Source organism: Rhinolophus sinicus, chromosome 16 (genome assembly GCF_057876585.1).
Source record: "Rhinolophus sinicus isolate RSI-liver-muscle chromosome 16, RSI-T2T, whole genome shotgun sequence".
In the NCBI taxonomy this organism is placed as follows: domain Eukaryota; kingdom Metazoa; phylum Chordata; class Mammalia; order Chiroptera; family Rhinolophidae; genus Rhinolophus; species Rhinolophus sinicus.
The window spans coordinates 53,747,679-53,771,858 of NC_142516.1; the positions used below are offsets into that span (position 1 = coordinate 53,747,679).

At 39.5% G+C, this 24,180-nt stretch overlaps 1 protein-coding gene across 4 annotated transcripts in view; it reads left to right on the plus strand.

Annotated features, from left to right (window-relative positions):
• The window catches only part of KDM4C (lysine demethylase 4C), a 383,956-nt gene that overhangs the window by 332,765 nt on the left and 27,011 nt on the right, over window positions 1–24,180 (plus strand). For all 4 annotated transcript variants that reach the window (XM_088793095.1, XM_019727138.3, XM_088793096.1 and 1 more), the window contains one exon: window positions 12,790–12,960. In XM_088793095.1, coding sequence (XP_088649221.1) covers window positions 12,790–12,960 — 171 coding nt within the window. The remainder of the gene's footprint in view (window positions 1–12,789; window positions 12,961–24,180) is intronic.

Below are 24,180 nucleotides of genomic sequence, written 5' to 3' on the forward strand. Positions count from 1 at the left end.
TATTCAAATATGTACTATATTGTAGTATAAATATAACAGATATAATAGTATAATACAAATATGTAACGCATCGTACAAAATGTAAAATATTTTCCCTAACTTTTTATTCTGGGCCTTGTAAAACCACAAATTAATCCTGATTTTTTAAACAAAAATTTCAAGAAAAATCCGCATCTTGGTGCAGGTGTTGGTTTTTATCACAAGAGCAAACTTGTCAGAATCCCCGGGAGAAACTTGGCAGTGTTGTGTGTCCCACTTGGCTCTGTTACCCCCACCATGAAGTACGTGTGGGACTGAGAACCAGTCAGCTGATCTAGGGTTCCACTGCGAGGGGCCAAGTGCATGCGGAATAGTTACCCGGCACAATTGATACTAGGCCATTCTAAGGACCACACATACTGAGGGAAATCAAGTTTTCCACTCCAAGGACTGCTTATCTCGTGACATGTTTTAGTGTAGGTAAGATGTGTTTCCATGTAAAACACTTGCTCACTTTTCACAGAGTTAATATTTCTCAGTTCCCAGGAAATTTTCAGCTGTTCAGCAAATTATACTCCCTTTTAAAAAAATAATTAAGGCATGTATTATTGTCTGATAGCTTGTTAAGAAAATGAAGTAGTGACACTAATCCCGTATTTTAACATTGATATTAGAGTCAAGTACCATGAATACAGTAGAGAAATATAAATGGAATGTGTCAACAGACACACACCAGCAAAGGGTATTTGACATTTCAACGTCTTGTAAAGCGTAAGAAGCAGGCTTTTCATTTCCTTCATGTAGAAAACAGTAATAAGATGTCATAGTCATAATGAAATCCATAGATACTGACAAAATGTAATGAAAGTTTAACTTTTTAAGATTATTAACTGTAAGCAATAGAAAATGCAGTTAAGTAAGTTCCAACATTTCTATCTAAAAGGCTACTATCTAGGTCAACATTATATGTCCACTCTTCACAAACATGATGTATAAAACTCTGGATTAACTAGAAAGACCTGAGGCCTGTTGTCAGGAAGCCAGTCAGCTTGGGGATACCTCTGCTTCTTTGTCTCGCCCTTCCACAGAATGTGGGTAGCCATCTTGGACTCTGACACATTTCTCGCATGCAAATCAGTACTTCTTTTCAGGTAAAATGGGAGGTTTCTTGACCATTCCTTTATCTGAAGTTGGCTGGTTTTCATTGTGAGATATCATCCTCTCTTGTCTTCTTGTCCCACAGTGGGTGCAGTGGGTCAGTGAAATTACAGAGTGGTATCTGAAGAAATATAAGAAATTCCTGTTTCTACATTTTTCAATAAAACATTCTTTTAATTTTTCTTTCACTCATTACTGGATTGACCTAGCACTCAGCTTTTGCTTGGGCAGGAGTCAGGAAGAAGTGAAACCTTCTTGTTTGTGGGCCTCGGATGTCCTCATGAGTTATTTTCTATTCTGTTGATCCCTCCTGGAGTACTAGGTGGGCCTGTTAGTCAAGTTTGTCTGCATTTCTCAGGAATTAGAAGAAGATACAGATTTCTCAAACCCTTATATTCAACAACTTTTCATTGTGCCTTAAAAATCTGTTATCACATTTCTTTATCATGTATTTGAGTAAAAAACAGTGTCCTTACTAGAGACTGAGAAGTAGCTTTTGCTGAAGCTGTAGGGACCACAGAGCTGAACTTTGGTGATGTTTGTGAGAACAGGAGGGCTACAGGCATGAAACTTGAAAGGAAGGGGTTCTAGCTGTAGAACCTTCCAGTTCTCCTACCTTTCCTACCTGCACAGGAACCCCACACACCTCTCTTTCACACACAGTGCTAGGTACATACATACATTTAATTACCGCTTGACAGACTGCCAGACGGAGATTAGCTTGCTTGATTAATAACGGGCTTTAAAGAGTTTGTGGCTTTATCCCCTTTGATTAACATGATGAAATAGCTAGGCAGACTCTGCATTGTCCTGCTGCTGTTGTGATGGGCAGTAGAAAGCTTTTGGCTGACTTTTTCAATAAAACGCCGTTCCTTTGGCTATTTCTCCTAAAATTTTGAAAGAACCCTAGGAAGCTTGCGGTTGCTCAGTCTCATTCAATCAATCAGTCTCTTTCTGATGCTCACGTAAGTAGTGTCTTCATAGAACCACAATCGCCTGTTCCACCCTAATTTTCTGTCCTGTTTAAGGTGATGATGCTCCTTTGTTGAGAGCAGTGTATCCATGTAGATAAGATAAAAAAATAATAATAATAGCTAATATTTGTACAGTGCCTTTTATAGTTTACTGTGTATTTTCATACATAGTACATTATCTCATTTGGTCCTCACAGTAACCTTGTGTGGAGATATTATGATTGTATTCATTTTATATTAATAGACGATGAAATGGAACTTCAGAGGTTCAACAATCATTAAAAGCTATAGAACTTCCAGGTCATTAGAGTTCAGAGCACATGGCATTTCGTTTAGACTGTGCTGTTTTGGCAGTAATTTTTCCAACTTGAGACGATGGCTTGGATTAGCTTACATGTTTCGTGATTTACCTGCGCTTCCTCCTGGGTGGCACAGTAAAACTGTTAAACCATTTAATTGGCCTGTCTTGCTTTGGGTTTCCTTCCTAAAACATTTTTGCATCTAGTTCAGCTATTTTTTACCCATTCACCAACTGTAACTGAGATTTCAAAATCCTGATTGGCCAGAGTACCATCCAGTGATGCCCGGTATACCCTTGCTTCTGTTGAAAATGTCTCATCCAAATAATTTTTAAGAAATCGTTGTATTATCTTAAGATTGAATAAATGCTTTTCCTCCTCATTTCCTTGAAATTGTAATTTCTTCATCTTTTTTTTTTTTTTCAAGATTGCTTTGAGTATTTTAGGTCCTCTGCATTTTCAGATAAATTGTAGAATCAGTTTTTAACATTTTCTACACACACACACACACACAGCCTGCTGTGAATGACTAGGATTTTGTTGAATCTAATAATTCTCCCCAAATTTTACTATTGCTACTCAAGAAGCCTAAAGAGCTTCTGAAATTATGAATGCCTAGGCAGAGCTCCTGGGAGCAGGCTTCCAGGGACTCAAGTATTTTCTAGCAACTAATGAGACTGGACGTGACTTAGGAGGAGCTCACGTCAGGTTCCATCTCAGCAGTGGGACGCTGCCGTGTCCCTCCAGCTCCCCCAGTTTAACTGATGTGAGCTTTCCTCTCTGCTCTTTATGCAGTTCAGTTGCTTACTCTTCCAAATGGAAATCAAGTGTGCTTACCAGTTGAGAGTTTCCTATTATACATTAACACAGTGAAGCATCTAAAGATGGTTCTCCCACTAGCTTTTCTTCACTTACCTCCCAAAGAAGACCACTACCTCTGATGTGAGCTCATGACTCAGATGGAAAAGAATTTGCTTTTTTTTTTTCCCAGTGTCTTCTGCAGTCTATTAGTTATACGTCTACAGACGATAAAGTGAGTAAGACCTTGAATCTGCTGGGAAACTGCTTACCACCATTTCCCATTATTATGTTTGTACTTAAAAACCCACGAGAAATAAAAGTACACGTGAACAAACAGACATATAGAAAATTAAATACTTGTGACATTTTTATGAGTCTGCATGTGCATTTGTTCTATAAGAGCAATTATTTCTTCACGAAGCCCCAGGGCTTTAAGTTTTTCTGGGTAGAAGATTTTTACCTAGCTCTCATAATTTTACAAAGAAAGCTTTCCTTATTACAAGGAAGATTTAGATGAGTGACTTCTGCTGCATTAGTTTGGTCAAAGAAGAGTTTGCATTGATTTGTTTACTCAAATCCCTCTAGGAATTTTTATAAGATGAATACTTGAAAAAATACAGTAATAATATCTCACAGGTTATTAATTTATAGAAATTAGGGAGGAAATAATAAAGTTGAAGAGGTGAAAGGGTCATTGGACATAAATGGAAATGTGCTTTTTGGTGTGTTCATTGGATAAGTTACCTGGCTTCGTTTCTTCAGCTCTCCAGCCTAGCTGGCTCTATGAGCCTCTATGTACCCCGTTTTATTTGGATTTACACCCTTTATTGACATTATATAGATGGAGAGAGAACACAGTCAGGGATTTTCCCGAGATTACATCTCTGCTTATGACGCACCTCGTCTATGTTGGGTGACCCTCCTTCAAGATGAGAGCACAGATCAGCCTTACCAGGCTCCGTAAGAGAAGATCCATCTTGCCGAAGCAGAGGAATCTTCCTTTCCTCTACCACACAGGACTCCTTCCCTCTGAGCCCTGGCTATAGAGGTCATGTTTGAACTAACTTCCCTCTGCTCTCTGTCAACAACTCATTGGGAGAAATGAAATTTGTAAATGCAGTGCATATTTCAACCTCAGTATTTAAGTTAGATTCCTGTGTCCGTTTAGGTCACCCCAAAGTTACCCATTTTAGCCTCCATAACTTAACCCATCACAGAGGTGCCGTCATTGAGTTTCATTTCATTGCTACCGGTATGTCCTTTTATGGACAAATATGCAAGCACCATTACATAGATACACTGTTGTGATTTTTATAAGGCTGTTGTTAAAAAGTTGCCTGCTGTACCTTTAAATATTCCAGGTGATAAAATCTTTTTAAATAATTTAGTATCAAGAAAAATTTCTGTTAGAGCATGAGAAAAATATAACAATTTTCTTTCTCTAAGTTCTAGCTGGAATTTATTATAACAGTTCTGTCAGTTTTGAGCACAGGCAACGATGGCATCAGCAGTTTCTGTGACTCAATAGAAATCATGTTACCATTGTAACAGAGATTTCAAAATATTACTTACACTCACCACAACTTTGAAGTTAGGATATTAATATTTATTAGATCTGCCACTAGATTTTAGTATTTAATGCATTATTAGAGAAGCATAGGTATTATATCACAAATTTGTTTTTTCAACATTATTTCAATACAATTTGTTTCTTTTGTGATATTTTGTGCTCTGTTTCATGCATTTGAAAACATCAATCTGAGTAGGGGTCCGTAGGCTCACCGAGTAGCCAAAGGGGTCCCTGGCACTAGGCACTCCACTGTCAGATGGCCTTCTGGAAGTGTGTGCATGTGGGCTTCCTGGCTCCTTCGGGCCTGGGTCACATGTTCCCTGGGTGAGTCTTCCCTGGAGGACCTCTTCCTGCCCCTCCTGGGCTCTCTTAATACCTTGCAATATGGTCAATCATGTCTGTCTTCCCTCCTGCTTGTGAGCTGTTTGAGAGATGGGACTCTCTCATTCTCTTATTTTAATCCTCAGCACCTAGCAACGTGCCTTGCTGGTAATAAGCACTCAGTAATTGCTTATTTAAATGCTACATTTTTACTCCACGTCCATCCTTGCATTGCTTTTCCTCTTTGCGCTGTTTGCTATCTAGTTCTTGGCTCTTTGGCTCAGAGTTTACTGCTTTAGAGTGCTTTTCAGGTAAGGAATGGTGATTTTTTTCTTCATCCTATTTTGTCAACATTGGCTTCAAATATTTTGGAGTCAGCTTGTTGGATGTCGGTGTCCCTTTGACATGCCAGTCCACATTTTAGGAACATCATCATCTCGCTATTCAGACTACAATCATTGGTGGTTAGCTATCTTTTCTCTGAAGTGTGGCCATTTATTTCAACATCGGTAGAGTCTTAGGAAAGCCCACACCTGATTGAAAGCATCATGGTATCCATGGAGACAAAACTCTTCTACATTTAGATAATTGGATCCTATTATTTGTGTTGCCCTTTAGAGATGCTTAGTATGATCGGAAGGACAGGTATAGTAATGAGTCCCAACAGACCCGGTGAGGGTTTTTAAAAAATTAATACAGCCCCAAACCCGAGAATAAAATCTATTCATTTGATTGAACCAACATGTCTTAGGAATCACTAGTGATTATTAAGAACAAAATAAAGGTGTCTTTTTTTGTTATATTTGGCCTAAATATAATAGATATAAGTAAGTCAGATGAAATTTTATAACTAAGTTTGTGTATCATTCTACTTTACAAGGTGTTCATTTCCTCAAGTTCTTCTTATAGTTATTGAACTAAATGATACATGTTGAAGATGGTCTTTTCTTACCAAGTAATTTGGCTTCAGCGTTTTTTAAGCATCTAATTAAGTAGATCTCACTGTGGATTGGTTGTTACTTAAAGAATTTAGAAACTTGCAAGTGCTCTTGTATTTATTACATTCAGTGTTTTCAATAATTATTAAAGAAATACATAATGGAAAGTACAGAGAAGTACGTAAAGAAGAAAATAAATAAAACCCCATTACCTAGATTTATACATTGCTAACAGTTTAGCATATTTTTTCTTAGTATTTCTTTCATATATATTATCGTGTGTGTGACAAACCATCACAAAACTTAGTGGCTTAAAACAATGACAACTTTTAGCTGGTGATTCTGTAGGTCATCAGTTTAGGGGCTCAGCTGGATGGTTCTTCTGTTCCAGGCTGGTTACCTCATTCATCTGTGGTCAACTATAGAACAGCTTGCCTTCTCTTGGCTGAGTTCTCTGCTATTTCTCAGGCAGCCCTGGTCAATGTGATCTCTCCTCTGCCAGCAGGATAACTTGAGTTTGTTCGCATGACAGAGTCTAGGGCCCCTACAGAGAGAGCAGAAGTGAGCAAGGCTTCAAGTGAAAGGCTTTGAATTAGCATACCGTTACTTCTGCTGTATTCTTTTGGCCAAAGCAGGCAAAGCCACAGGCTAGCCCAGACTGTAATGGATGGGGAAATAGACTCCAGCTTTTAATGGGAAGGACTGCAAAGTCAAATTGCAAAGGATGTGGGAAAAAGGAGGCGTGGGTGAAGATTTGTGGACATTTTTTGCAACTTCCCTTATTGTGTGTTCATAACATGTATACATATATGAAAACTGAGAGCGTGTGCAATTATACATTCTGCATTTTTCATCACCAGATAGGCTCCAAATCCACACTGCTAATTCAGTGCTGTGAGTATGCTGGGGAGATTAAATGCATCCTTGTATGAGAAGGTCCTCAAAAGGTGTGTCGAACAGAGGAGATACTCAATAAATTAGTTAAAAAGAAACAAAAAGAAAATGTAAGTTCTTTAGGCAACTGCTTAAATGCCATAAGTCCCATTTTCTGGTTGGTTTTATTTCTCCTCTGATTTCTTCCCACATTTATTCTCCTGGTTGATGATACCGAGGCATTCGTGATAGGAGAGCACCTGCTTCTGGGCCCCACTTCAGCTTCTCAACAGCTCTGAGATCTTGGAAAAATTACTGGACTTTGTACTTCATTTATTTCTATTTAATGAAAATAACAACTACCTCACAGAGTTATTGGGGAGAATTTAATTTCATCTATATGGACATGTGTTGGAAACTCTAGATGTGTTACTATTTCCCAGGAATGCTGATACTTTTGTGGAATTTCTAGAACATTTTCTTAACACTTTTTTCACATCCTCAGTGTCTCAAACTGACTCTAGCTTTTCTTTAAAAGAAGTTGTGTTTTCTTAAAAAAAACACACTTGATTTCTGCTTAATGAATATTAAAGAAAATTAGACTTTTCTTTTTTTTTTTAAATATTATTTTTTAAATTAAATTTATTGGGGTGACAATTGTTAGTAAAATTACATAGATTTCAGGTGTACAATTCTGTATTACATCATCTATAAATCCCATTGTGTGTTCATCACCCAGGACTTGTCTTTTCTTTAATCTGATGGAGCCCCCTTGCATAACGTCTGTCTCTCTGATCAGAAATGACATTCTTAACATCAATGGATTCTTAGGCTTTTCTGACAGGAAATGTTTTTGAGGATGTATAATCAGTTATTGGGTATGCTTACCAATAAATTTTACTTGCAAAAATAAATCAGAAATCCTATCAAAATAGCATTATGAAAAAATCTGTTTTCCTTAGTACTTCCAGTGAAATGGTCATGCTTGGAGCTTACGAAAATTTTTATTTAGATGAAGGCTGTATATTTTATTTGTGTGCTGGCCATCTTTCCAACCAGTCAGTTTGCATAAATTTCATGTCCTAAGCAGGAAGAAAATGGTTGTAGTCTAGAGTCAACCTTTTATCTGTCAAGTCTGTGTCACTTTTCTTGTCCCTTGACTGGCTGCTTCTACTTAGCACACTGTGTGAATTTCACCATAAACCTTTATTCTTTCTCGCTACCCACATGCATACCTACCCACCCCAAGAAAGAGGAACATCTTCCAAAAACTCCCTTTTGTTTTTCTTCATTTCCTAGACAGTGAGTGAATAGAATTAATCCTCTCCCATTTTGATAATGTGTTTGTATCCATCCTCATAGTTCATTCATTCGTTTTTCATTCATTTGATCATTCATTCATTATTCAGCAACAGTGTTGTACACAGCCTGCTGGGAGCCATGGATAAAAAGAAGTGAGTCCTGGCGCTGTCCCATGGATTTGCCCTGTCATAGGAGAGATAGCACGTGAAAGTGACTTTTGGCCAGGCCTTTAAGCGAAATGCAAACACAGGCTTTAGGAGCCTTGGGGTTGTGGGGGAGGAGACCACATGGTGCCTTCCTCCCTAAGGACCACAGCTGTGTGCTCCTACAAGAGTTAGAGTCAGGAGAGGATGAGATCAAGAGCAGGACAGCGATGATTTGGGGCTGGACTGAGCCTTGTCATGTGAAATTAGGGTACTGCATAGGCTTGTGTGCCAATTACTGAGTACAGTAGGGAAGAGTGGTGTGTTCACCCGGGTCTCCAGTATGCTGTTAATTTCCTAAAATGAAGCCAGTTGCCTTTTGCTGTGAACAAACTGCCCAGAGTCTAGGTATTTTATGTACTCCATCCTATTTTACAGCAAACCTTTCATGTAAATATTATCCTTTCTGCAGATGCACAAACTGAGGCTGATAAAGGTAAAGTAACGTCCCCATATCACACACCTTTGTAAGAGGCAGAGCTCAGAATTCAAATCCAAACTGTACTGTCTCCTGAAAGGGTAAATCCAATTTTAATAACATAGACACAAAGGAACTAATATCACAGTAAAACGCAGTACTTGCAATTCTGACCGTAAGTGTTTTTAAATGAGTTTGACGGAGAGGGATATTTGCAGAAAAGTATAGCCAGGATGAAGCTCTGTTTGTCCCGAATCCAGGTCACTCAGGGCGACCGTATGTGTCTACACAGCTTGTGAATTTTGTCTCCTAGAGTTAAGTGTAATGTATACAATCTTTTTTTTAACCTATACAATCTTAAATAGTAGTCGTAGGCCCAATTTTTGAGTTACATAACTGCAGACGGTGTCTTCACTCGTATATATTATTACATCTATATCGTTCTCTTACGTTAGAAGGTTAGATGTAGTTAAAGAGGCTGAGTAGAGAAACGAAGTAGGAAACTAGGTAATTATTTCGGCATATGTAACATACTCTGGCCTAGACGTTAAAGTAAAGGTTTTTACTTCAAGCGGTAGTGTAGATTCAGATCACTACAGGCCTCTTACTGTTGTTGTCCTTTGCTAAAATGTTTGCACACCTAACTACACCGAAAGGCACAGAAAATTTTCCCAACCAACCCAGCAGTCGCTGGGGAATGATTTCAAGGAGGAAAATATCCTCTTGTTTTGTCAGGCATTTGAGAAATGAGCTGGCTGAGCTCACGCTACAAGTAGCAGACCCTTAGGAGCATGTTTGTGGGAGGTGCCCCTCGTCCAACCATGAGCATCTTTGTCCTTTGTTCCTGACTCCAGGCCGTCATCTGCCACCTGGACTGTCGCAGCGAGCTCCACCAGCCCCTTCTCCACCTATAGCCATACAGACATGGATCATTTTTTCTTTGGTACCCAAACCCCTCAGTGGCTTCCTTCGAGTCACAGGATCAAGTCCAGACGCCTTAAGATGACATAAGAGCTGCCCCCTTCCTCCTACTTCCTCCCCCCCCCCCCCAACAGCAGGACCTCTTGCAGTTCCCGGAACAGCCGTTTCCTGCCTCTGAGCCTTTGCTGATGTCCATCTCTCTGTGTTTCATTGCCTCCTCCCCTAATCCTGCCCGTGAATATGAAGTCACGCTGCACATGACGTGCTAGACTATGTCCCATCAGCCTTCTAGCATGCCGTCGTGGCACATACCTGTGCGAGCGTGTTCTAAGGAATAGGAATCAAGGTTTAATGGTTTTTGTATATTTGAGTCCCCAGCACCAGGGGAAATGCTTAGTGCTCAAAGGCTAGTGACAAATGACTGTTGAAGGAATTAGTGAATTAATGACTCCCTGGGCCTGTCTTCGGTGTCTAGAAGGATTTTTCCTTCTGAGTTTTTCATCAAACAGCACTTTATTTGTCCCCTACAAGGTACTTTAGCCCTTATTTTGAAATTCAGGGGGGATAAAGGTAAAGCCTCTAATAGAACTGAGATTCTGAACGACACTGTTTCCCAATGATGTTCTAAGTACCCCTGCTGGAAAATCCTGGGATTTAATGAATCCTGGCTTGTTGCAGGTTTAGGTGACATGTCCGACTCATGTTCTTGTCTTGGGGACTGTGAGCTGTGCCTGCCAGGACCCATTTCTCAAAGGGCCTGGACCTACCCAAGTGCTTTATTCTGGGCCTTCTAGTGGTCAGAGCTTCAGGCATCAAATGAATAAGGTCCATGAATGAACGAGACCTGGAGTCGGGGAGAAAGGGGTGCTTGAGAGCAGGCTTCTGCATAAGATGGGGACTGTCGTCTCTGCCTGCCAGGAATGGGGTTTGTAGGAGTTCCTGAAAGGGGAGCAACAGCCTTATTGTGAAAAACAAAACAGACAAAAATCTCAAAGGACAGTACAATACTAACATTTCTGGAGTACTTACCGTCCTATAAGCCAGGCACTCCGCCAAGCGTTTTCAAGGAAGCCTTTATCCTGAAGCCTTCTGCTTCCATAGCATGGTGTGGAGAGCTAGCCGTGGTGTTCCTGGGGGGCTATGGACATGTGTGGAAGGAGAAGAGTAGAAAAAAGAACAGTGGCAGCTGCAGCTCATGCGTGTGGCCCTTCATGACTGTGCAGCTGTTATTACCCTGAGTTGATAATGGAACTTTATCCTTAATGCATAATTTTAAAGTGAAATGATCTGTCTTGTGGATTACTTTTACTTTTTCTAGTCTAAAGCTATTAGTTCCGCTCCCCTACAGGTCCTCACAGAGCAGCTGGGTGTATTGTGGGATTGAGCAAATGAGTAAATGGTTCATGTTCTCGATGCCAAGGTTCTCGCTGAGAAGCAAGGGCCGTACAAATACAGGTGGGGAGGTGAGGAGGAGCCCCTGGGCGTGAGGAGAGCTTTCACCGTGAGCTCAAGATCCCTACCATGTGCACATGTGTCTCTGCATGTATGTGTATGTATGTACACGTGCATATATTTCCTTGCTCTGTCTTCGGAAAGGGTCAAGATGCAAAGATGGCTCTGTAGTAATTAGTAATAAACACACTTAAGTACCTGCATCTTCATCTCTCCCATCACTGCCCTCTAAAACAAACCACATTCCTCAGGGAAATGCTAATTCCAGGGCTGGGGTAAGATGCTTCTGGGACATCCTCTTAGGCCAGAAAGTAAGGAACTGCTTTAAAAAAATAAAAAAGATGTCTGAAGGACACAGGAAACAGCTTGAATAGGCCTCTGTTGGCCAAATCTGGGATAATCTGAGCACCAAAATAGTTAAGTATAGTATTAATTATAAACAACTGGGGAGGGGGAATTATTCAGTCAATACTGATAATGGATGGAAGGATGGAAGGATGTGGGGAGAGGAGGAGCCTCCTGCCTAACAAACGCCAGGTACCAACTAGTAAATGCAGAGGGCGTGGGGGGCAGGAAAACGCAGCGCGTCAGCGGCACCGCAGTAAAGCCTGGGTCAGGCAAGGCTCATCAGTGGATGCTAAATCTGAGCAGAAGTGTATGGGAACAGCACAGTCGCATTGTGTTACAGTTTCTCCCACAGATTGCTTATTAGTTGTAAGGGAAAAAGAGTAATTACAAAGTGGAGATTGGAACGTACTTTGACCAGGATAAAAATGCACAGCTCCCCTGAGAGGCAGACAAGTATCACGTGCCTCCAGGTGTGATATCCTGAGAACACAGCATCACCTTTGTAGTGTTCTGGCCAGGAATTACCACCTGGATCATGAGGAAACATCAGACAATGCTCTACTGAAAAAGCAGGGGGAGAGACAACTGTATCCTTCCCAAGTATCACGATCATAAAAGACAAAGGAAGACTGGAAATGTTCAAGATGAAAGGAGGCTAAAGAGATGTGGCAGCTAAATGCAGTACGTGACCCTAGACTGGGTCCTGTGCTTGAGAGCTGGGGTCGGGCTGCAGGGGTGCCATCAAGGTCATTATTGGCTCAACTGACACAATTGAAATAAGCATTGTAGACTATTGTATTGATGTTAAATTTACTACAGGTAGTAACTATAACTGTTACATAACAGTGGCTTTATAAAGGGAAATAAATCCCTATTCTTAGAAAACACCCACTGACATATTTAGGAGTAAAGGCCCATAAAAGGTCAAATGGTTGGTGGTGGGGGTCTGTGTATATATATAGAGAGATACATAATATGCAAAAAAGGAAATGGTAAAATGTTAATAGCGGTAGATAACAATAGATGAATCTGGGTTAAGGGTCAAAGAGTATATGGGTGTTTTTGTACCACTTGTAATACTTGCAACTATCAGGTTTGAAAGTATTCCCCAATAAAAAGTGAAAAAAATTTAAAAAGCTATATCATTACCAAGTCAATGATTCTTTTCTAAATAAATGTTTTTTATTTTCCGTCCTTTCTTCTCTATCTCCTCTTTCTCTGCCCCTCTTTAGAAGTGCAAGGCTGGCGAGAGGGGCATCTCCGTGGGACAGACTGTCATCACGAAGCATCGGAACACCCGGTATTACAGTTGCAGAGTGATTGCCGTGACGTCACAGACCTTCTATGAGGTCATGTTTGACGACGGCTCCTTCAGCAGAGACACATTTCCTGAGGATATCGTGGTGAGCTCCTGGGGTGCCTGCTCCCCAGTTTACTTTTTATGTAACTAAACCAGCTGAACCTTTTAGGAATCTTTCTTTTGGCTTTTGGAGTAACTCATTTCACCTACTACTTGATCCAGGCGTGCTGTTTCCTGCAAAGAAATACTGTTTTCTAAGAGGTTGCTTAATCTTCTTCATTCTAAACAGTTAGTAGCCAGGTGAACTCAGACTCATCTTCCCAGATTTTTTTTTAATTAAATGAGAAACGTATGTGGCCAGGAAATAAAATACGAATTCACCTCTTCTTTTCTGTGACAAAGTGTTAGCATATTTGAATCCTTTATTACTGCTTTTTCTGTGTGCTTAACTGGAGAACATTGCTTTTATTAATCTGACCTGACAGTGACATCTGTGATCTGACGGAAACATCTGTGGGTGTTTCATACGAGAATAACAAAAATCACACAGAAAAAGGCTGTGACTTCACTGAGTTTCTTCACTGTGATCTGGAATGGAACGTGTGTGTGTGTGTGTGTGTGTGTGTGTGTGTGTGTGTGTGTGTGTGTGTCCTCCAGTCTGTCTCCTCCATCCGTTGTCCCCTCAATGAATACATCAGGGCTTATCCAGAGGAATGAGCGAATGTATCTCGGGAGCTTGTTTTTAGCAGGATGTTTCACAAGAAGAGCACTTTCCACAGATGGTTTTTTGAAATTGAGATCAATCACATAACTGGGATCAGAGTTAGGCTAATGGTCATCTTGTTATCCCTCTGTAGTTAAGAGAAGTATCATTTTGGGAGGCACGCCTCAGGAATATAGTTGTAACTTCTGCCTTATTCTAGGCCTGTTGATGCTTTGCTCTTTGTACTTGGAGAGACGTTTCTTAGTGACTCTTTAGTAGTGATGATTATGCGTCACGTGCAGTTGATAATTAAATGTAACCGTATGCGATTGCTTATAGATATTTCTAGAACTTTGGTCTCTTGTGGCCAAAGACACATTGATTTAGTCAGCTTGTTGAGCTAACTTCTCTATGCTGTTAAGAGGGACAAGTTTGTAAACAAAACTGACCTTATTTGGAAGATTTTAAAGCAAATGAATTTAGACAAATTAACAATGCCAGGATTCGGCCGTACACCAAGAAGGTGAATCACGCTTCTTTGCAGATTTGTAGCTGGAGCCACACTTTGCTGCATGGCCACTGCCACTGCCACTGCCGCTGCCATTCATAACCAGCAAGCCTTAAATAATAAGCTCTCCTCATTAGAACACATCGTCCTTTTAAGCACTCAGCCCACAGTCACTGAGGACCTGTGTGCCAAGATCACACTGCTGGCAAAGATTATGAGAAAGAAGGTGCGATTCCTGCTCAGTCTAGGGGGCAGGCAGGATGGTAAATGGGTGTTTTCTGTAAGTGCGATACTTACTATAAATGAACCAGATGCAACTTACCACCTGTGGGGTCCAGAAGAATGAGTAAGAGACTCCCCAGGGTTAGTAGGGCTGACAGTTCCTGATGTGCATGAGCGCATTTCCTCCTCACAACCTGATGTGCTAGGCATTGCTGTTCTTCCCATTTTGCTTCTGAGGAAACGGAGGCAAAAAGAGGTAAATAACTGTCCCAAGATCACACATATCTATTAATAACAAGTGTCAGAAAGAGTATTCGATCTCAGAGTCTGACTTTAGAGTGCATGTCCTGAACCCTGGGGAAGAAAGGACCTTTAAAGCAGGAGGGGAAGGGATTTACAAGGGCACAAAAGACCTGAAAATATACAGGAGACTGAGGCCCTTGGCTTTCGCCAGCCCTGCCCAAGGTAAATACTTCTTTTTTCAGAATCAGCCTCCTTTTGTGCAAACTGAATGCTGAACCTGCAAAAGAGAGCAGACCTGGATGGGAGTGTGGTGTGGGTGCGATAAAAGACTTGTGAGCACTAATCCCCAGACCTGAGCAAATAGGTAGGTTTTTGTCCATGCTAGTATTTAATGAATCCAAAATTCCCTTTCACTTCACAAGCCTCCAAACACCCAGCCGTTTTTAAGCTTTCCTGGAATGTCTTTAACTTGTACATTGGAAAAGAGTGTCTGTGGTCCTGAAAGTTGTTTGAAATTACACACGTCTTTTCTTTGACACCTTCTGTTCCCACCCTCTGAACCCAAACAGGTTTGGTTTTAAATATGAATGAGTGTGAGAAGAACATGGGCTCTAAAATTTATAAGATTGTTTGGAAGCCCTATGGCATTAAAATCAACAAGAATGAAAAAGCAAAATTCTTTACAGCCTGATTAGCATTGCTCAGTATATTTGGTCAAGGCTTGAGTGTGTGTGTGTGTGTGTGTGTGTGTGTGTGTGTGTGGTCATAGCCCTCGCCTTGGAGGGAGGGGCACGTGCAATGGCATGAGTGGCAAATATCAGAGAGGGGGATTCGCCCTGAATTTATGAGAATGAGAATTTCTTAAGTGAAAAAAATTACAGTCATCTGCGAGCAGATCTTCTCTCCTTCATCCAATCTTTACTCCCTCGATATTCCCCCCACCCTATCCCATCTCTTACATTTTTGGTTACTTTTTTCAGGCCTCTTACATCAAATAGGAATGTTTCAATTATGTTGTATTTTCAAATTTCACATACTTTCTGATAGTATCACGATTCCTTGCCTTCTGTGGCCTCTTCCTTTTGTTATCTTGGTGCTGAAAGAGACATCCCCAGCTTTACTTCTTTGGAGACACTATAGGACAGTTTTTTTTTTCTTATAATATTGTGTGACTCAGAGTTCTCCAGAGAAACAGACCAGTAGAGTGTGTGTGTGTATGTATTTAATATAATAAATGTGTATAGTGTGTGTGTGTGTGTGTGTGTGTGTGTGTGTGTGTGTGTGTGTGATTTATTGTAAGGAATTGGCTCACGGTTATGGAGGCTGAGAAGTCCCAAGATTTGTAGTTGGCAAGCTGGAGACCCAGGAGAGCCAGTGGTGTGGTTTTAGTCCAAGTCTGAGACCCAGGAAGAGCCGATGTTTCATTTTGAGTCTAAAGGCAGAAAAAAGCTGAGCCCCAGTTCAAAGAGAGTCAGGCAGGAGGAATTCCCTCTCGTGTGTGTGTGTGTGTGTGTGTGTGTGTGTGTATGTGGGGGGGGGGGAGGGTAGTCACACTTTTTTGTTCTATTCAAGCTTTCAGTTCATTGGATGAGGCCCAATGGGGAGGGTAATCTGCTTTACTCAGTTTATCAATTCAAATATTAAACTCAACCAAGAACACCCTCACAGACACACCCGGAGTAACGTTTGACCAAATATCTGGGTACTCTCTGGCCCAATCAGGGTGACACGTAAAATTAACCATGACAAATACATTCTCCTGAGGCATTTTAGAAGATTTTTTTAGCTTGTGGTGCCAGAAGCTCTGACTGTATAGCAGAGTATAGTTTCCTTCTCTATAAACCATGAGCACGTTGTCTTGGTCAGTTTGTAGCACTCTGTATGTAGATCCACTCCTTTACCATGTGCTTCGCCTTGGTCATCATCTGGGGTCCCGCAGGCGAAATCATAGTATTTTAAGGCAAGCTTTTAAAATTTAATGGATTATCGAGGTTTGCTTGGGGTCTGTATTGCTCACTGAAATTAATGAAAGCTACTTGATTAAATGCCTTTGTAGTATGTCTCCTAGTCTTCAGTTTGAGATAGGGGAGTTCAATGTTATATTTTAAGATGATGTATATAATTAAGTCTAGTATAAATATATTTACATATAAATTATATTGATTCCCCTATAAGATATAATGTAAATATGTTTACAGCAACATTTTTTAGGCCACGTGGCTTAATTGCTATAATCATCCCACTTTCACTTTTGATATTCATGTACCATCAGACTGTCTTCTGGAAGATGAGACTCTGCTTGGTGCCCTAATGTGAAGTTTCATGAAGAGATAAGAAAAATATAGTCAGGTCTGTTTCTGTCTCAGTGTCTTGCAGATGGTGGCAGAATAATTATTTGGTAGAAACACTAAATGCGTTTCACATTCCTCAGAGAAATCTTGTTTTCACTAGATGACATACCTGTGGCATCTGAAACTGGTGGTAGAAAATGATTTTTCCTTCTGTTTGTCTGAAAACTCTCTAATCCACACAATGTGCTTATCAGGTGTGAGTGCCGCAGGGAAGGCTCTTCTCGTGTGACGTCAGTTACTGGCTACTGAAGAACTAGCTTCTCTGAGCTGCGGTACTTGCTAAGTAGAGCTGCTGTAAGGGTACAGCACAATTTCAGTTTTTTAACTATGAAAATCAAATTTAGAATATCAAGTTTAATCATCCCAAACTATTTATGTGTGACATAAATATCTTCCCTTATGAAGCCTGACGCGTTAGCAAAGAAAGTTCCAGTCCTGTATTTATAGAGTCACTGATTACAAATCATTTTATAAACCCGTAGAAGAGAAACATTTAATGCAGGCTGACCTATCCATGTTGGAAACTAAATTTGCCAGGCATTAAAATGCCTATGTTAGGATTATGTGACGAGAGTATTTGAAGCAGTACAGAGAAACATCCTTTGTACTAACCAGGAAATTTATTTCCATACCTAGATATTTTATGTCTGTGATAGCCATAAAAATGTCCAAAAATTTTTCTCAACAATACACCTACAGAATGTGTGTATCAACCCAGTTAAGCTCAGCATGCAATCTGTAGCTGTCAAGGGCAGTAATAAAAGATGTATTGCAACACGCCTCCATCTGTCAGTCTATGAAATTGCGACACACTTCCTGATGAATTTTTTTGTCTCCTACTATTTTGATGGGAATGAAAGTTGCCCACCCGAGAGAACTCAATGAGCACAGAGATTCCAGGGCCCCCTTTTAACCTCTGCTAAAACCTGGCATCCTCTGGCGTGCCCATGTTGACAACTAGAGTGATGACTGCTTCCTTTCTTCTGAACTTAGACCTCATTTTGAGGGAGGAGGTTGGTGCAGCTTGCTCTGGGTAGTTCCAGGATGAACTTAGCATTCACCACTGGCCGTGAGAAGAGAAACAGGACCATTTAGAAATTCGACAGCAAGAGTCCGTCACTGAAAATTCCACGAGGACTTGCTACATTTTTCAGCCTCTGTTGAAATGTGAAGGAAGTATGAGAACTCTTCATGATTTTAGGTGTGGATTGCCTTGGCCGTTAGTTTTTCTGGGCTCTGTGATGCAAACTGAAGTTCTTAGCGGTAATTATTACCTGACGTTATAGGCAAATTGCTTAAACTTTGGAGCCTCAGTTTTTTTTCCACCATTAAAAAAGGAATAGTAATTTCCACCTTCTAGGATTATTGAGAAGACTAAATGAGCTAACTAATCTATAGTAGGCGCAAAACCACATTTTTCAGGATACTGACTTCAGTCTATAGCACTCTTATTTTCCCTCTTTTCCTCCCCATCTAGTTTATGTTACCTTTTCTGGTCTTGATGCAATTTGTTTAGAAGACATATCCTTACAACTGTGTTTCTATTTGTTAGGTTAAACATGTGCTTGTATGTGTGAGATTTCACTATGTCAGCTTATTGTTTCCCTTTGGCAAGTGTAGGTATAGGGGGACTCTGGATGTTCTTGAGGCCAAAGAAAATATCTGGGGAGTGGTGTTGGAAAAACTAAGAAAAAGATCGTTCCCAGTAATAATCTATGCTATGGGATCCTGGGAAGTATTTTTGGATTCCTATGGGCTCCTGTATTTTGAGGTCCCCTGGATTTTCAAGTCAGGTGGAAGTCACGCTTCATCCCAGACCATCTGTGTTGGGTTTGCTCCAGGCTAATGCCCCTTACCACCCCTGCCCCCCACCCACGCCATCCCAACACCCATGGTTCTTCTAGAATCAATGGAAATTGGCCAGAGAAAGCTCTAGAAACTTTTTGTTGGTTGAAGATTCTTCAGGTATGCCCCACATGGCAGAATTGGTGCCCTAGCCTCTCTTTCTTGACTGAGGAGCTGAGAGCCTGTGAAGTGAAGGCTTTACCAAATTCCCATTGATTTTTACTTCCTTGGGAAGCCTTTTATACATGTAAAAGTATATCTGTTATTAGTTAGATTTTAATGAACATTCAAATTAAAATTGTCTATGCCTTTAACTTCAGCTGATAAATTTTATTTTATTAATATATCTAATGATTTTTGCATAAAAATAAACTCATTTGTTCCTTGATTTATATAAAATGTATAAATTTGACAGATCAAGTCCTATTTTACATTTTCCCATTTTACATTTAAGTAATCAAATTTCCTTGGATATCCTAACTGTGATTGTAGATTTAATATATACTCGTATGTCACAATTTTTCTAAGCACATAGTACCTGTAACTCAGACATTAGTTTAGTTGTTCAAATTCTCCTAAGTATTTCAAACGTCTTCAAAACAAATAACACATAAAACAGTACAATATTTACAAAACACATTACTATACTTTTATAAACACAACTTACAGTGGACAGATTGTACTTAAACACAATTTAATTGATAGATAAGTAAATAGAATTACCTACTAAAGGGGAATAGTGTTAAGTATCTTGACTAGTTTAGTAAGAAAAAAATAATCAAAAGAACCTCAAGGCTATTTATAGGCACAGAGTCTGGTTGTACCTTTGAAGACTAAACACACAGTTGCTGGGCAGGGGCTCTTACCTGATTCATCAATTCTCTAAACCATGTGCCTTTCACTGAGGTCCTAACTAGTCTCATAAATTTCATGAACTATCTCAAGTTAGTGGGTTGGGTACTTACCAGGTCCTGGGATTTTACTCTCTTTTATGTAACTCTTCGGTGGCTTTTTGCCTTAAAGCCTGGGGCGTACTAATGGAATGTTGAAGCCCTTATTTGAGTTGCACTCCCTTTCTTTTTTATAAATTTATGATCTCACGGACCACGATTCCGTAGCCATCATATTGACAATTTCTGTTTAGCACTGGTGATCCTCTGAAGAAAAGTATGTCTTTTTTGCCCTTGTGTCCTATGCAGGAGATTAACCAGTTGCCTTGAAGACATGTTGTCAGTTACGTTTTTCTTCAAATATATACCTTCCTCACTTGACAGTATTTCTCTTATTTCTCTTTTGGTAATTATCTCAAGGTGATTGGTTTGGGGGACTTATTCCCAGGAGACAGGATCCTGGTGTTTCTTTCCCATCCTTTTCTTTTTAAGAGGACACACGTATAGCATCTCATCTTTAGTCTACCTTGAACTTGAGGGCAATGTTATTAATTTCCAGGACTTCATCATCTCTTTTCAGTGCAGAGCTTAAACCCAAAAGTGATAGCCACTGTGAACCACATCTGTATTTGGAAATATCCAATGATCTCATTCTTTTTTATCTATGTGTTCACCACTGTGCTAGGTACCTTAGGGGAGTCAAAGGTGTTATAAACGTAGGTGTCGGAGTTATCCTGGGTGTTCTGGAGGCAAAATTAAAGTACCCGGATGGGTTTGAGAGACTTAAGAAAAAAGTTCCCAGAAACATTCTGTGCCATGGGATCCTGGGAAACTCCTGGATTTTTAAGTTGGGTAGCCATGTGGACATTATGTTATAGTGGCAGAGACCAGGCTGACGAAGAGACACCTGTTGTCAGTGAGTCCATCTCAGCTATGAGATATCATGCCCCATCCCAACCCATCTGTGTTATTTTGTTCATCACGGATGCCCCTTACCTCAGCCCCAACCAGAAGCTGACCTGAAAGATTTTACAAGAAAAATACCCAGTAAAGTTTATTGAAAGTAATTTCAGAGGTGGACGTCATCACGATGGGCCAGATGTTGAAGGACATTACACTGGGGAGGAGGGAGATGAGTTGGGTTATTGACCTGGATGAATTCTCTGTGTATTCTAGATACAAGTTCTTTGTCAGATGTTCTGCATTTTTTCTCCCCATCTGAATAAGGTTTCATGGTATGAATATACCATTTTGTTTATCCGTTTACCAGTTGATGGACATTGGATTATTTCCAGTATGTGGCTATTGCTGTAATGGTGTTATGAACATTTGCTTTCAAGCCTTTGGGTGGACATGTGTTTTCTTTTCTCTGGGCTAAATCTCTAGGAGTGAGATTCCTGAGTTATATGTTAAGCATATGTTAAGCTTTATAAGAATCTGCGAGACTGTTTTCAAAAGTTGCTGTACCATTCTGCATCCCCACCAGCAGTGTATGAGGTTTTAGTTTCTCCGCATCCTCACCAACACCTGATGTTCAGTCTTGGATAATAGCCATTCTAGTGGCTATGTCGTCATAAGTCGTATCTCAGCATGACGTTAATTTTTATTTTCCTGATGACTAATGATTTTGAGCACCTTTTCGAGTGCTTATTAGCCATTTATACATCATCTTTGTTGACAAGCCTATTCATGTATTTCACTTATTTTTTAATTGAATTGCTCAAGTTTTTATATTCTGTAAATTAATTGTTTATAAGATATATGATTTATAAATATTTTCTCCCAGTTTCTATCATGTCTTCACTTTCTTAATAGTGTCTGAAGAACAAAAGTTTTAAATTTTGATGACGCTCAGTTTATCAATAGATCCTCTATGGATTATGCTTATGGTTCATATTTTGCAGATCCACTTAATATTAGGAGTATTTTGGAAATGTGTATTTTATATGTCTCTGGAAATTTAATTTCAGTATTATAATTTCTATACCTTTAGAGAAAGAGTATGAAATACCAGATAAAACAGTGGTCCCTTCTGCAATGAGATTGTAAATACAATAAATATGCTTAGACCTAAAAAAACACTTAAATGTATTTTAGAAAGTGTTTCCAAGATCACATTTCAAACCAGGATATGTTTTGTTTTTCCAAAGAAAGAAAGAAGGAAGGGAGGGGGATAAAAGGAAAATAAATTTTTTGTTAGGAGTATAATGGAAATTAATAAACAAGTGCTTACTTAAACAAGAAATTAACCTCCAAATTTTCCATTTTAACTTGAACTTGTCTGTCATGGCACTTATCTCAGTTTGATATATGACATGCACTTAGCTTTGAGCTTCTTGAAAACTAGGACCATGTCTGTTTGAATTACTAGTATGTACTTGGTTCCCAGTACAGGACCAGGTTTATAGTAAGTGCATGATACATACTTATTGAATTAAATAAAGACTAAATAAATTAATAGTAACAGCCATCACATATTTAAGTATTAAATTTGTTATTCTGAGTTATATTTTAGATAATTAGTATGTTATGTAAAATTCATTATCAATGTAAAGAATTATTCTTAAATTTGAGTCCAAGTTCATATTGTAAGTTTCATATCCTTTCCAGGTAAAGAATATTTAGCTGCTAGAGTAGGGCTGTGTTACAACAAGCCTTTAATGCATTTGGCTTCCACATAAGATTTCTTTAAAGAAGAAGGTCTCTGGACCTGAAAATATTTGAAACCACTGGTTCAGATGAATTGTTATGTACTGTCTGTCCCGCTGCCATGAGAATGAGAAATCTCTGTGTAAAGAGGGCTCCAGGACCCATGGTGTTAATGCAGCTGCTGATACCTATGTCTGCCCAAGAAAAGGATTACTGGGAAATTACTCCAGTTGTCTTAGGCTTTCCTATGAATGTTCAGCTCTGGACTGTGGATATTAGTGACATCAGTTCTAAATCTCAGACTAGGCTAAATAAACTCCCATTTAATAGAAAATACAAACATTATGAAAATTCCTTATTCTTTTAAATAGAGACATGGCCAGATGTCACTGTTGCTTCACATCATGGTATCAGAATGTCAGTGGTTATTATTGACCCATCTTACTCTTTAGATGAAAATGGTACACTAGCTGCCTGTGATGCAAAGTTTCAAACTTTTCATTCTTTCCTTGTTCTAACTTCATTTTGATTTCAAAATGAGATACTGTGACCCTGTTTGATAATCACATACGTTTCACAAATGCCTAAAATTTTCCAGAGCTGACACTTCCTGTAGCACAGTGGCAAGCACAATGTTCTGCATACAATTTCTGAAATATACAGCTAACACTGAGAGCTTCCTGAGGCAAGTAGTCAACAGGGAGCTACCTGTTTACAAGCCCTTTTCCATTATCTTTCACCCAACGCCGGGTGTGAACACACCAGGATACAGCACATAAACTGATGACATAGCCCAGAAGATATTGGGCTCACAAATTAACAGAGTTTATGTTCCTATTTGACCATGGGGTTTCAATTATTTTGGTAATAGACTGAACTTAGCTTATTGTTTGGTAAGTGCATCCAGAGGAAATCAGCACTGTTAGGTTGGTGCAAAAGTAATTGCGGTTTAAAGGGTTAAAAATAATTGCAAAAACCACAATTACTTTTGCTTAATACTTAGTGAATTTCCTCTTCATACTTTATTTGAAAGAGGTTAGCTGATTTTTACTGGGTGAGAGAGAACCAGTAATAAATCTGGCCTTTCGTTTTACTAAACAAATCATATTTTGGATTCAGAGTATGTGAGTAAAGGGAGAAGATGTAAGGTGTTAGGAAATGTGGAGAGAGATCGGAATGAGTGTGTTTTTTTCCTCCATATTCTAGTCTTTTGCCACAGTGAGAAATGTTCTCTGCTCAGAAGTGGGTGAAAAACTTGGAAGCTGTGACGTGCTGTAATCTTTGTTGGTTGTATGTGTTTCTACAAGTTGACTGCCCTGCACCACCTGATTTCTTGGCTTCTGTAAAATGGAGGGTACTACGTTTTCAAGTCTTCTATGCTTTACATATTTTATTCAGGCCCATTAAACATAAAGAATGTTTAACTCCTTCTAAATGTTATAATAGTATGAATGCGTTGAATAATGTTTTATACATGGTTTTTCAGATCCAAGTAGGGTTTTCCACTAATAATTAATGCTGGTGTGACCTGTGCCTGAAAAAGATTCCTTTTGCAGATGAATGGCTAATAATAACTCAGTGAAAAGGAAGTAGGGGCTGAAAATTTACGTATTTCCAGTAGTATAGTTATAATGATGTATTTATAGGTTATTGTTTTTTAAACATGCCTGATATTTACCCTTTAATTAAGAATAATGTGACCCAATGATTCCTTTATGGGACTAACAGATAAAATTAAATCTTCTGAAGCAGTTTATCTGATTTATACCATGAAAGTAGTGATTAGCACAAAACAAGTCAGGCTTTAGTAACTGCATTCATTCTAAGCAGCCGGTATCTGAAGCCTATTGAAACAGGAACTATAGGAGAACTGTTGAAAGAATGTGAACGAATGGGAGCACCATTGACTCGG